Source organism: Drosophila santomea, chromosome X (assembly GCF_016746245.2).
Source record: "Drosophila santomea strain STO CAGO 1482 chromosome X, Prin_Dsan_1.1, whole genome shotgun sequence".
Taxonomy (NCBI): domain Eukaryota; kingdom Metazoa; phylum Arthropoda; class Insecta; order Diptera; family Drosophilidae; genus Drosophila; species Drosophila santomea.
Window position 1 is genome coordinate 1,230,341 of NC_053021.2, and position 14,929 is coordinate 1,245,269.

The 14,929-nt window shown below is 49.0% G+C and overlaps 1 protein-coding gene across 3 annotated transcripts in view; it reads left to right on the top strand.

Moving 5' to 3' along the window:
- LOC120455286 (microtubule-associated protein futsch) overlaps positions 1-14,929 on the top strand; it is a 53,595-nt gene that overhangs the window by 4,870 nt on the left and 33,796 nt on the right. Inside the window, exons 1-2 of one of the 3 annotated variants that reach the window (XM_039641324.2) lie at positions 8,534-9,352; positions 12,759-14,108. In XM_039641324.2, the coding sequence (XP_039497258.1) occupies positions 13,676-14,108 (433 nt within the window). In that variant the 5' untranslated portion in view covers positions 8,534-9,352; positions 12,759-13,675. Of the gene's footprint in view, positions 1-8,533; positions 9,353-11,126; positions 11,383-12,758; positions 14,109-14,929 lie in introns of those variants that run through there. The other 2 variants (XM_039641323.2, XM_039641322.2) reach the window with 2 other exon arrangements.

Below are 14,929 nucleotides of genomic sequence, written 5' to 3' on the forward strand. Positions count from 1 at the left end.
GAATTACCAAAGGACATTTGATTTCTGAATGGTCTTCCAGAACTCAGTCCGAAATTGTTGTGTAACTTGCAGCCAAAAACCGATCGTTGTGCATGGCATGAATCATTCCAACTGCTGCGGCTCACTTAAAGCCCTATTAATCTCCTATTAGCCCGATTTCAGCGTCTGCCTTTGGGCCAGCTGCTGCAGTGCAGCGCAGTGATCGAAAGGATTTCGCCTGCTTTCTGGAACACCCTCAATTAACGCACGAACAGCCACACCCCCGCTTCCATTTTGTTTCCCAGTTTGTTCGGACTTATTTAGCTGTTTCTGTTTTCCTTTTTTTTTATTTTTTTATTTTTTGTATTTATTATATTTTTTTTTGTTTTGGCGCTTTTCTGTTCTGCGCTGCTGCCGCGGGCTGCGAACATCGTACAACGGGGCGTAAAGTGGCCAACAAGCCGTTAAACATGCCCCACCATTCCCGCCCCTCTTGGCCCTTCTCCCTGCTAAGCTTCAAAACTGCACAACTCAAGCCAAAGTTGGCTTCTAGGGGGAGTTGCATGTGGCAGGCTGGAAGGCCCCCGTCCCCCGTCCCCCGTCCTCCGCCCTTCGGGGCAGAAGGAAAGGAGAACAATGCCGAAGCTCGGCATACAATTATGCAACAAGAACAACAGGAATAACAGCAACAACAGCGGCTGCAGGAAGACGTTGCAGATACATTACTGCAGCCATCCAGTTTGTGGATTTTGGGAGAAGAAGATTGGAAGGCTTGGCCAATCGTGCCACGTTGTGTGGAAGGGGGCGAACGTCTGCTTCATCTGCTCCAAGTCTTGTGGCAAGCAAAGTGGCCATAAACTATGTTGTTCTACGGCGCTAGAATCGATTGCAGCATTTCCCCTGCTGTTTCGCTGGCCAGTTCCTTCGGTGGGCCAAGTGGGTTCCGATCGCCAGCCATGTTATTTGACCAATTATCCAGAGGGTCGCCCTGTAATTTGAGCTGCCCCGGAACGAGATTGTCTTTGCTTCGCCCGAGCGGCACTCCAATTACCATTCAATTTTCTATTTCGGGCTGCAGTCGCGGCTTTCGAGCCGATCGATCGGCGGCTCAATCTCCGGCCGACAAATCCTCCTACGCTGCAGTCCATCAATCAAGCGCCGCAGCCTTGCCTCATTTGCAGCCGACCCCCTACACCTCCCCCTCCTTGCGGCAGCTGCCCTCTTCCCGTTTGGGGCGACCTTTTGTGCAATTTGCGTGGGCAGTGGCTTCATGGTTCCCCAGGGAGGCAGAGACGGTGGTCTTTGGGGCGGCAGGGGTGGCCTAATTAATGCTCTTCTGCCCGCCGACATTTCATAATTGATGCCCAGCGTGGCAACAGGCCTTCAAAAGTTGCATAAGAGGGCGGAAAATGGCCCAGCTCAGTGACAGTCTGTTGAAACGTATTGGATCCTATTAATAGCGCTATTCACCACATGCAACATTCAATTTGCAACATTTAATTTTCCACATTGAATTTTTCACATTTAATTTGCAACATTGAATATGCAACATTGAATGTGCAACATTCAATTTGCAACATTGAATGTGCAACAATGAATTTGCAACATTGAAACATAGGTAACATTCAACGCAAAACATTGAAGACATCAAAATTTACTTAGTATACATTGTAATTTACTTAATTTACATAATTAATGTAATGTAAAAAAAATTTCGTCCACCAATACTTATAATTCCCAATCAGTTCTGACTCAATCCTCATGGGATAGGTGCTCTGGCAGCTCAGAGATCAGTTGACCGGAAGTTGTGATGTGGTAGTAGAAGTAGTAATATGTGTGTTGGTGTGTGTGATAGTGGTTCCAGAGGCCATGTGGACATCCCGTCGTGGATTTGGATGCAGTGCACCATGGACCTGACCAGGTATGTTCCACACTTAGGAGGTAAAGTATTATATTATTATATTATTATATTATTATATTATTATATTATTATATTATTATATTATTATATTATTATATTATTATATTATTATATTATTATATTATTATATTATTATATTATTATATTATTATATTATTATATTATTATATTATTATATTATTATATTATTATATTATTATATTATTATATTATTATATTATTATATTATTATTATTATATTATTATATTATTATATTATTATATTATTATATTATTATATTATTATATTATTATATTATTATATTATTATATTATTATATTATTATATTATTATATTATTATATTATTATATTATTATATTATTATATTATTATATTATTATATTATATATTTATCATATCTATTCTCGAAACATATTTTATTCTCGAAATATTTTATATGATAAGTTTTATACGATTAAGTTTGCTATGATTATGTTTTATATAATTAAGTTATTATTATATGATTAGGTTAAGACAGTGGGTATTATTTATATTATAGGCTATTATATTTATATTATAGGCTATTATATTTATATTATAGTCTATTATATTTATATTATAGGCTATTATATTTATATTATAGGCTATATTATATATATATTATAGGCTATTTTATTTATATGAATATCTCTTACATCTTACTTATCTACCTATTTCTTCTAGAAACATATTTTATATGATTAAGTTATTATTAAGTTAAGACTTGTGGTGAACTCAGGTATAAGTGAATATGCAGGCAACTTATTTATATTATAAGCTATTATATTTATATTATAGGCTATTATATTTATTTGAATATCTCTTACATCTTATTTATCTACCTATTTATTCTCGAAACATATTTTATATGATTAAGTTTTTATTAGGTTAAGACTAGTGATGAACTCAGGAATTCTCAAAACATATTTAATTATAAACGTAAATATTTAATGATTACAATAAAGTAAGAAAATCGAATTTCTGTTTTTTTTTTTTTTTTGCATTCGAAATATTGGTCCGAACAATTTCGTTGAATAAAACATAGGAAATATACTTGTAAAGCCCCTGCTTGACCAGAGTTCGGTGCAATCGTTGGCCAACGGCTTGCACTCCAATTGGACTAGATCCGATCGAGCAGTCGTGCACTTGGCTGGGCGCTTTATGGCGCACTTATTTATGGTTCCTCCAATAAATATTGAGGACACTCGCAGACACGCACTCACTCATACTCACATTCACACTCACACCCCCTTTCGCTGGTTGTTGGCCAACTGATGACCCACTCTGGACGGTTGTTTGTGTGCCGCACTGCATAAATTCTTATGGGCCGACTGTGGCCCCGCTCCTTCTCTCCTTCGCTTCTGACCGGGCTCTAATGTGCGTCCTTGTTCGGCCTGCCATCCTGCCATCCTGCCAGCCAGCCATCTTTTCAGCCCGCCAGCCAGGCAGTCATCCAGTCAGCTGGCCCCTGTGGGGTGCCTCGTTTAATTGGCCAAGCGAATGCTAGGGGACTGGAGGGACGGGACGGGACAGGACATGAAGGACATGTTAGCCATTTGGCAACTGACAAATGCCGCACGAAAACGCCGCCACAGGCGAACTTTATTGAATTTGCTCTTTTGGCCCGGCGACTTTTCGCAACTGCAGTTGTAACAATCGCACCATTGTAGCTGCAACAGCGATTGCGAATCCGATTGCGACACAATGGCGGATGCGGCGCGACTTTTGCGGTTATCGTCCTGACTTGGGCCAAGACGCCGCCTCCGCCCCCTGCCTCCTCCATCCACAATCCTTCGCCTCTTATTTCCATGTGAATGGGTCGTGGGCGGAAGAGAAATGCATCCCAATGCAGATCAAGAGGTCAGCAGATTGTGGAAGAGCGGGTAGCCCAGCTGAAGGCCTTAAGTTGCAAGTAGGCTCCACCTCTCTGCGCGAATTCATTCAAAGTTTAAGGTAGAAACAAGTCCAAAAATGAAAAGCAACTTAAAGCGTTAACGTCCTTACCGTTACCCCGTATTCGTTTTTCTCGGTGCATCGAGACGGCTGCTGACATTTCGCTTCGCTTGAACAGTTGCTACTGCTAAGTGCCGCCTCGGGCGGTGTTTCCCCCATTTGAGGCGGCACTTTCTCCTGTTTGGCCTAATAGATGTGTACAGCGATGTCGGCGGCATTTCAATTTAACTTGCCACGTGTCAAAGCCGCTCGCAATCCACAGTGACACTCAAAAAAGGGTACTGGGCTGGGGTGAGTGTGAGTGTGAGAGTGAGTGCTGCCTTTCACTGCCTTCTACTTTATGGTTGCTGTGGCTGCCGCATCGATTTACGCCAAAACTTGCGCTACAATGAGCCCCTGCAGTGCTCCCCAAGCCAAGCGCCAGCAACGCCCGGCAGGTGGCGCCTTAATAGCCGCAAAACACCTTTTGGCCTTAATGCCAGCTGACACAGGCCGTCCGAAACTCAATTAAAGAGCCGATTGCGACTACGCAATCCTGACTCCTCTCAGCTCATCCAGTTTAGCATTAATGACCGTAAATACTATCGGTTTCTCCATCAACTTGCCACCAGAATCTGTGGTAGTCCCCCCAAGGGTGCTTTTAATACCTGATGACATGCTTTAAGTCATATATGTCGTGTCCTGGGGAATTCTTCGATCTCGCAAACGAGTTGGCTACCAAATAGTTTGGACAAAACATGCTTGGGCTTGCTCCTCTTCTTGGAGCTCTTCATTTGGACTGAGGGGCTTAGTGGTTGAATTTCCACAATGTAAATCGTCGTCCTAAATCCTCGACTGCTGCCTTTCCTTTTTAACTTTTTGGGGTGCGTGCGGTGGGCCCAAAAAACCAGAAAACAAAAAAAAAAAAAACATAAAAATAACACAAAAAAAGCCAGCAGCTGGCTCTTTGACCTTGAAATTCGTAACTCGATATAATGAAAATGCCCCAGAAAGTAAGCGATGTTTTTGTTGTTCCTTGCTCAGGCCACGACGCCATTTCGGGCCAAAATCGGGGGACTGGCAGTGGAATTGGCTATAATAAAACGCAATTGTTAGGCGTGCGTGGGTTGGGATAGTGGGTGGTGTGCTGTGGAAGCTACCCGAAGGGAAATGAAATATTAATAACAATGAAAGCAACAAGAGCAGAGGAAATCAAGATACCACAAGGCTCATCCCCATCTCCCGTCCCTCGTCCTTCGTTTCTCTTCCTTCGCCCTCCGTTTAGGACTTGTCATAAAAATAACTGAAAGCGGATATCGGCGGTGTTCCGGAGCGCGGAGTGCGGAGTGCGGAGGAGCTCAGGAAGCCCACTTGGCTTCGACCTTGGGCACTTGGACTGCGGTCGCAAGTGCCCCGTAAAGAGCGTAAATAGCTGCCGGCATGGAGTGTCCCGAGGACAATTAGTGACTGGACACATTCGGAGTCACTTGTCTGGACGCACGGGAGGTACTTTTTGGGGGGCGCTGGTCTTGTTAATGACTTTCAGCGACGCTATTTCTTGCCCCAACGCGCACGTTAAGCCCAAATCATTTATTATTCTTTCCCCATCAATAACGAACGTCTACCGCCTGTTTAGCTGGAAATCAGTTTGCTTTCCCAGCAGTCTCTGCTGCTGCATAGCAATCAAAACGCAAGTTAATCAGCCATTCCGATAGGAGTTCCTTTGAGTTATTGCGCTGCTAGACAAGTGCGTCACCATATTTACTCCCCGGAGCTGTCTGACTGCCGATAAACGAATGCAACTTTTGCGAGGGATAGGAGTGCGGTTTAGTCTGGGGAATCAGCGGCGACGCAGCTCTCCTGGCGCACTTGCGGCTTCATCTTCGGCCAGCGCCCTTAATTAATGTGCCACGAGTGCAGGAGGTCTGAACTTCTCGGGCTTCCTGCGGCACCACAAACGGGCTCGGACATCTGACATCTGACAGCGGACAACGGACAGCGACGCATGCCACTTGCAACTTCCGTTTCCGGCCGGCGGCGTCAGCAATACCACGTGCAAAGTGCTGCACCTCAGCAAGGAGCTGAAAATCGATGGGAAAACGAGCCGGCGAGCACGGCTGCTTGTCCTGACATTTTCGGGCTTGTTGGCTGTTGAAATTTATTAGGAGTACGCCGCAACCGGGCCCGAAAACAAGCAAGGACACGGCGTGGCAGCCAGGACCTGCCAAGAAAGGAAAGGAAATGATACAAAGCGAGCGAAATGAAACGAATCGAAACGAAGCAGAACGAAAAAACCATGCCAAAGTGGAAGTTAATCCAATACCCGTTCATTAACCCTAAGAAGCCGATTGTTTTTCCGGTCGACATGCAATTAATTTGTGCAGAACAGGGATTTGCGGACACTCGTTGCCCAGATGGATACCATTTCGAGACGAAATGGATCCTGGCGATCATGGGGTTAAGTGCTGGCACTGCACCTCCTACCTTTGCCAACCTTTGCCGCGCTTCTCTCCCCGGAGTCTTGACTTCTAATTAATAGAACGCAATTTATTGCGCCGCCAAACGGAAATGAGCAATGTGAGGGGCGTGGAGCGGGGGGGTTAGTGTTTAATTAAAAAGCCCCAGAAATTTAATAAATTTATAATGAGCGTAATTAGCGAAGGAGCGAAAGAGAGAGCAGAGGCAGAGGAGTAAACGTGGCCATAAATTCAATGGCGTCATCAAGGTTCTCCAAATGCCTCTACTTTTTCTCGGCGGTTGTAAGTGAGCTGCGCACGCGATGCAGCTGCAGCTGTCCCTTTCCCACGCGCTGCACCCCCTCACCCCCTCACCCTCTCACCGCCCGTCCAACTCCGCCACCGCCTCGCCAAGCAACCCTTAGTAGCTGCTACCCTCGTACTTATTAGATTCAATATTTTTGGCATGCCTCCGCATTTCCCGCGCCCCGCGGAGTTTTCCGCTCCGCTTTCCCCACTTGTGTGTCGTGTCGCTAACTTCTGTCTGCCGGGCAGTGTGACGAGGGGGGTGGGAGGTACACACACAAAGAAACGGGGGATACCTAGTCTCGGTATACAGTTGACCATAACCCCCAAGTGGTCAAGTGGCTTTGCTGATCGTGAGCGGCTCTTCAGGTGGAGCCAACTTTGGAGTGGAGCCACGGTGCGTATGCGTGATTTTCGAGTGTGCATTACGTATACGTCAGTTGTTCGCAGTGCAGCCAGCGGCGGGGTCGCATTTGAAGCCATTTTCCAGGACCTGCAACCGGCGCCGTCGAGTATGCAACGCCGTTTCGTGTTGGGTTATAATTAAGTGAAATCCAGCGCGGAGCTAAATTCAAATTTCGAACTTCGGCTGGCTATTGCTGTTCTTGTTGTTCTTGTTGTTCTTGTTGTTGTTGTTGTTGCTGTCTCTGTCTCTGCCTCTGTTTGACTTTCTTTTACGTCTGCGGCACTGGAAATGTGGGACTTTGAGACGTGAATAGAAATGGGCGTGGCCGCAGTGGGTCCGCTCCCCAGCGGCAAGTGCTCCCAATCCCGCTTTGCTTCCCGTCGCGGCTGTTACGTGTCTGCCATCTCTGGGCTCCTGGGGCTCCGGGGTTACGGTGGGGAAGACGGCTGAAGAAGCCAGAGACGAGCAGAAATGTGAGAAATTTCGCCGGAAAAGTTTTGGCCACTTTGCTAACTTGGCTCGAAAGCGACCGCAGCCAAAACAGAATTGCCTCGTTAAGCGGGGATTGAGTTGCACATGTAGAACATGTGTAGCAAAGAAATCGATATTTTAAAAGGGCTTTCTCGTTGTATAAGCATTATATTTAAGCCGCAACGCCGCTGGAGTGCAAAGGTCATGTAAAAAAGTGATTTCCCTCATGTACCTAGCGGATATACCAACACTTTGTTCTCCTATAAGAGCGCGTCTTTGAAGACAGTCTTCAAAGTGCAATTTGTCCTTGCTATTTTGTAATTCATAGGATTTATGCTAAAGCCTCTCCTATTTCTCTGCGCTTTTCCAGGGGGAAACGGCCAACTTGGCCGTAGTAGTTTATATTTTCATTTCCGCAAAACTTATCCATAGCCAATCTATATCCGTCCGCATTTGCATTCTTCGCATTTCCCGACGGCATCAGACGCTCTGTTCTCTTCCCTGGCTTTGGCGACCGGCGGCGTCTGAGTTAGGACACCACTCCTCCCCCTCCACCTCCTCCTCCCTCTGTGAACCTTCTTTTTTACGCGCTGCAGGCCAGCCCCCTTAGCCCCCTTGGCCCCCTTCGATGTCGTCACTCTGGCGGGCGGCAATCAGCTGTTCGGCTCCGCTTCGCCAGCTGTCGGCTGCTGGGGCGCCACTGCGCCTGCGTCGCTGGAAGTCCGGCGGCTCTGTCACATGTTTTTCGAGCACGAGCGGACACGACCGCCCCTTCCAGTGTGCCAGAAAGAGCAAGAGCGAGCGGAAGGCGCGGCCGAAGGCGAGCCGACTCCTCACTGTGTTAGTGTGTTTTGCGTGGAAAAAGGAGGTGTGTGAGTTTCGGTGGCGGGTGGCGTTTGGCGTTTGGTGGGTGGTGTGTGGTGTGTGCGGTGTGTGGTGTATGGCATGGAAGTGCTAACGGTAACGGTCGCCTAGCGGTAACGGTAACGGGAACGACAGGCGCAATAGCAGAGAAGCAAAGAAGCAGAAGCCAGGAGACTCAGGCTCAGATTCACAATCAGAAAGACAGAAAGACAGAAACACAGAGGCACCGAAGCACAGAAACAGAATCGAAATCGGAATCGCAATCATTGTCAACAGCAGTGCGACGGGAGAGTTGCGAAAGCCCCCAAGTATCTAAAGTAGCAAGAAAATCAAGTTAAAAATTTACTAAAAATCCACGACATTCAAGGGAACTTGCAGCGGCAAGTGGCAAGTGCGATTAACTAAATGCCAGCGCCCAAAACAGCGCCAATCAATCAATTAGGCCCAGTGGGGGTGCTCCCACAGCCCAAGTCCAAGCCCAAAACCAGCAACAATACGGCCGGAGAGAGCAGCCGGAGACAGTGAGATAGAGAGAGAGACAGCAAGAGAGAGTGCAAAAGAGAGAGAGAGAGAGAGAGAGAGAGAGCGAGCGTGGCGGCAGTGACAGCAGTTAAAAATCAATATCCGTCTAAAGTTTATTTCGGTTTCGGTTCGGACACCTTGGAAACTTGAAGTTTCCCCAGCCGAAAGTTCCATCGAAATCAATTCAACTCAATACAGATAAACTCAACGCCATTCCTTTGCCAATCGCGTCCGCTTTGTGCTACAAATTTAAGAGCGTTTTTCGCGAACGTAATCGTGTGTCCATTTTGTGTGTCCACTTTGTGTGTCCACTTTGTGTGTCCACTTTGTGCTAAGCCTGACCATAGAGTTAACTAGGTAATCAACAGTTTACGAACAACTTGCTCCATCCATGCCGCGTGTGCTAGTCCAGTGGCAACCACTTCAACCAGTCTAGTCCGCAGCGTTAGTCCACGTCCACGTCCACGTCCGACAGGTGAGTACCACAATCCCGGGTCGAGTGTGAAAGGCGTGTGGATGAATGAGCGAGTGTGTCATAGGTCAGGGCTTTCGTGCTTCATGATCAGCCAGGCAGCAGCTTTGCATGCTGCACGTTGCAACCACAGCTGCAGCGGCGTCTTCATCTGCATCTGCATCTGCATCTTCGTCTGCATCTGCATCGCAAGCCCTAAATTTGCGCCACAGCAGGAGGCAATGCCACCAAGCTGTTCGGAATCCATCGCTTGGATGCCTCGCGCTCAGCTGAGCGTTACACAAGCACACACAAGCGCAGACGGCAGCAAGAGTCAGCTGTTCGTACACCCGAGTCCATGCCCCATGCCCCATCCCCCCACTCCCCACCGCGCTCCCCACAGCTCCACATCGCGCGGCTGCCCGAGTCGCAGTCCGATGGAACAGCCGGCAAACCGACATTCGCGACGAATGCCAAATCGATAAACCCCCCACCCCCGCCCCTCTGCCGCTGGCAGCTGTTTCCAGCTAGCAGTTCCACCGGTGGAAAATCAGATGGTCGGTGGGGGATGCTCCCCCGAGTCGCTTCCAGCCTTCATTTCCAGACCAAATGGATCACCGAAAGCCGCCTGCGAGTCTCACGAATGCCGGTGTGCATTGTGATCGCACTTTTATTTATATATTAACTATATACTATAACTATATATTATAGTTACAACAATCCATCTCTGTATACATCCACTTTATATGCATCCTTGACTGGCTAGGGATCGTGCTGAGTGATCCTGTCCCCTGTTTCTGTTACCAAACTGGCAATTACGTAATTTCATAGGCGGTAATCCGACTTCCAGTCGCGTTTCGCTTTCCCGCCGTCCGATGGTCGATGGTCTGCTTGGGATTCCTACTAGGATTCCCATTCCGATTCCTGCCATTATCCGAGTGACTTGTGCAGTTGACCAGCGGCTGAAAGCCGGCGCTGAATCAGCTGACCACGCGCCAGGAGTCCAGAGCAAGTGCGTCCGGCAAGTTTTAAGAGCTTCAGGAGTTGGGAAAAATCGACAATGGCTGACGAAGTGCGGCGAGTGGAAGCCGGAGAGTGGGGCACAGGGACTGTGGGGCTTTGGGACTGAGGGACTGAGGAGCTGTGGGCGAGGGTCGCAATGTAGCCGGTGCCATAAAGTGCCGGTACGGAGGAGCGAACCGAGGCCCATAACCGCTAACTGGAAGCGGCGAGCCAGCGAATCCGCATCCGAACGAAGCCGAAGCATCCTTTGGACGCCACGAACCCACAAGCCGGCCCAACGAAGGGCATCCCAGTGTCGAATACCCTTGCCGAGCGGGGTATTGCGATAGTTGGTGGCAGAAGGTCACGAAGATTCCTACTGAGTTAGGAATGAGGTACTGATGACACAAGATTTGGAGCTGCAAATCCACCTGGGAAGACAAACTTTGTTGTTGGGAATGAACCAGCCAGATGCGTGATCTAGATGGACACGGAAAGGGTATTCGAATCGGGCTGTGGCAAGGACTGTCGGCTTGGAAAGGACTACAGCTGAGTGGAAAGAGCGGGACGCCGCTACGGGGAGCGACAGAGAGCGAGCGAGGCGAGCCTGCGCCCAGCTGGAAGTTCCAATTGCGGCGGCAACGCAACTGGAGTTGCCGACAACTGAAAACTGAAACCGACTACCGACTATCGACAGCCGACTGCCGACTGCCGACGACCGAGTGGCAAGTGGCAAGTGGCGTTGGCGTTGGCGTCGCTGCCCCACTGGCATCTTCGCTTCGTGGTGCACGATGGCTCGGGCCAAGAATCAGTCGTCGTCGAGCTTTCAAACCGTTTGCAGCGAGCGCCAGAGCAGCACCGCCAAGGATCCCTGTCCATCCAGTCGAGCCTGAAACTCCAGCCACAAGCAGCCAAGAAGCAGCAGCAGCAGCAGCAGCAGCAGCAGCAGCAGTAGCAGCAGCAAGCAGCAGCGAAGCAGCAGCAAAGCAAAAGCAGCAAGCAGCTAGCAGCAAGCAGAGAGAGGGACAGAGACAGTGGGAAAGAGAGCCAAAGTAAATTGGCCAGAAAGAAGTTTTTCTTTCGCCTAATTCTTTTTTTCGCTGTGTGTGTGTGTGCGAGTGTGTGGAGTGGAGTGGTGTGGCATGGTGTGGTGTGCCCATTGATTGTGAACCTTTTTTTGCTAGTGCACCTTTTTTTCTGTGGCTTCTTGCGGCTTCTTGCGGCACTGGTGGTGTCACATAACCACCAACATCACGTGCTGAGTGGGCACTTCCTTCCTTTCCTTTACTTTCCTTTACTTTACGTCCAGCGTGAAAGGGGCCCGTGAAAGAGTTGACGGAGTTGCATCGATTATTCCGGTCCCGCTGGCCTGACCTGGGCTGCGATCAAAGGAAGTCCCGGAGCTCCCGAAATAGCCGCCTCATCCATCATTTCCGCACTCGGCCGGCGGGCGGGCAGGGAACGTCGAGGACGAAGGCCCAGCCCGATCTCACCCAGCCCAGCCCTCCATGTGTGAGAAGTGCCGGCGGCAGCTCCAAGAACACCAAATTCAAAAATAACCAAAAAGAGTGCGATGAATCATCGCGGCCCTCGGATACGGCACTTCGTGCAACTCCGGCGCAATGGAGCGCGTCGCTTTTGGCCCGTGGGCACGCGACCAAACTGCAGTTTCTAGGGGAGAACCTGCAGGATTGCGCCAGCCGGGCGGCTCCCATCCACATGACGGCAGACAGGCCAGACGTACGCGAAAGGAGTTCGTGCTGGCTGCTTTTTATAGTTCTCGCCCCTGCATGCCAAGGGGGTGGCATGATGACGACGTTGCCATCGTTGCCATGGAGCGATGACGACATCTTTGCCTCACTGCCACCACCCCCGGCTCACTACATGGAACTGCAAGGGTTGATCAGTTCGTCATGAGGGGGCCAAATCTTACGGCTGCACTCCAGCGCTGATGGTTGTGGGCCATGAAAGTTATGGTTGTGGTGGGAAAGAGAAAAGGTCGTGGTAGACACTTGTCCGTCAATGTTCTCCGCGGCTCGAGGATAGCATTCATACTCGTCTGCCCCGCCGGAGTGACCAATCATCGCACTCGACCTACAGGGAGCCACCTCTGGGTTCGTTGTGTGGCTGGTCCACTGTGTGTGCAAGGCGGCCAAAGTTCAATGGATTCCACTCCACTTCCTGCCCCATTCCTGCTCCTCCTGTCTTTTTATAGCCGCTTCTCGGCCGAGCTCCTCGGCTGTGCTCCTCGCCCGGATGCCGGCTGTCTGGCAGGTCCACCGGGAAGCGGATCGGACGAAGCCAAGGGGGCAACTTGGACAGGGGGGGATATAGTACGGTGTGAATAGATGGATGGATGAAGGGATAAAGGGTTCGCAAGTACATGGGCGGTAGCAAGCTAACCGGCTGATTCTGCTCTTACTTTCAGATCCGACGATTGACGAAAAGGGTCGAACGGCAAACGCGGAGAAAGTTAAGAGATAACAAACAGCGAAGAATCGGGAGAAAAACCAAAGAATATTTAAGAAGAAAACAAAAAAAATCGAATTTTCATGTTTAAATCGCAAAACCAAAATTATCGATAAAGAAATTAAAGGAAAACCAAAGAGAGAAAAAACCAAATATTAAGTAAATTGCTACCAGTAAACGCTAGTCCAAATCTTCACTATATAAATATATGTATACCATATATATTTAACTAATAATACTTCAAGAGAACACGCCAATTGCCGCAACTTTACTCCAACCCGCAAAAGTAAAAAGTAAAAAGTAAAACGTAAAAAGATAAAAGAAAAGATTTCCATTAAACAAACGCAAAATACCAAATACCAAATACCTAACACAGCTTCGAAGTGTGCACAATAACAGAGTAAAAAGTTATTAACCAAAACCAAAGAAAGACACCCAATCCAAAAAGCAAGGCAAATTATTATTAAACAAAACCGAAAAACAATTAAGCAAAGTCGAAGAAAAACTGCGCCAAAGTCACGGCCAGCAAACACAAAGTACAACAAACAAACACAAACAAAAACATAAACTCAAGCAACAAGCAGCAGGCAGCAGGCAGCAAAAGCAACAGCAGTTGCGAAGTGAAGCGTTTCCACTGACCACGCCCACTCCCCGCTGCTGAGCAGTCCGCCCCTTTCAGCAATTTTCCGATTTGGCAGCGCATCGTTTCCGAGAAATCTTGCGTGCGCCGGGAAAACTGAAGCGCCAGTGTCGGTTGGTCAACCAGAGAACACCCAGAGTATACCCTCTTTTTTTTCGAGTGTGCGAACCAGTTTTTTTTGTGTGTGACCCAAACGAAAGGCGAGAACAACAACAGCCACCACTGCACCAACTGTGATGGCAGATCAGCCCAAGGCAACGACAACCGCAACCGCAGCCGGAGGAGCAGCTGGCCCACTTCCTGAAGGCGACGCCGTGATGGCCACCACCAACCAGGACGCGCTGGCCAAAGGAGCCGGAGATGCTCCTGCCCAGGACGCGGCCCAGGAGCCAGGCCAGGCGGAGCATCCAGTGGATGCCGCAGATGCCGGGGATGCCGGTGACGATGGCGCCACCGATGCCGGGGCCAGCTCGCTGCCGCCCTCCGAGATTGGTGGCCGGGCGCCCCTGGACACCGCCTGCTCGGACGCCGACGGAGGAGCCCCCTCCAGCCTGGCCGGCGGCATTGTGGGTCCGCCCAGTCCGCTCACCGGCTGCTACCTCCTCATCGTCCTGGGGGAGCCGCACTCCGAGGAGCACAAGGACAACATCTTGCAGCATCTGCTCAAGGGTGAGTTCAAGTATTACATATATTCTTTACCTTCTCTTGGCTTCCAGTGGTGAATCATATGGCCACGATTTCGAAAGCGGGGGTGTAACAAAATACGATGGTTGGTTTTAGTTATCTGGAAAAAATATCTGGGAAAATACTAAAAGTTTCTGGCCAATTTGCATGGGTTTGTTGATCCTCGATTTTCGAGCAGAAAATTCGTGCCGCTTGTTTGCCGGTGAAATTTTTGACTGGGCAAAAAACGGAGCCCAGAAAAAAATATCATTGGATTGGATTGAATGCATATTTGGATGCGAGAGTAGAAAGTCAGGGAATGCAAATGAGGACTGGGAGTCCATGATTGAATGCCCATGGTCGCGGTCGTGGTCAAGCCTGGCCGACTCGCGTCGCGTGTCCCACAAACCACAAACCACTAGTCACTAGCCAGTCGGCCCGATTCAGACTCCCGTCTCCAGTCCAGTCCAGTCCACTCCACTCCACTCCATTCCAATTAGGAGCGATCCACCCACTCCGTCCAGCCTCTCCAGCTTTTTCACACTTTGCTGGCCGCCGTCGCTGCTTCTAATTAGCAGGTGGATTGGCTGGCGCTCAGCGGATGGTGAACTAGCTGTTCCAGCGTCATATTTCACTTTTCCCTGCCATGCTCCAATGTGTTCTGATCTGAGAGGTTCCCGATAATCAGGGCTTATCTGCCATAGTCCCGAAAGAAGCTAGTACCCATTTACTTCCGATTGCGATTGTTTATTTGGAAGTAAGCTTGAAAGGGTTGAGGAATTTAAACTGCTGTGAGGGGCTTGTCCTGGCGCAAAGGCTCCTTGGCA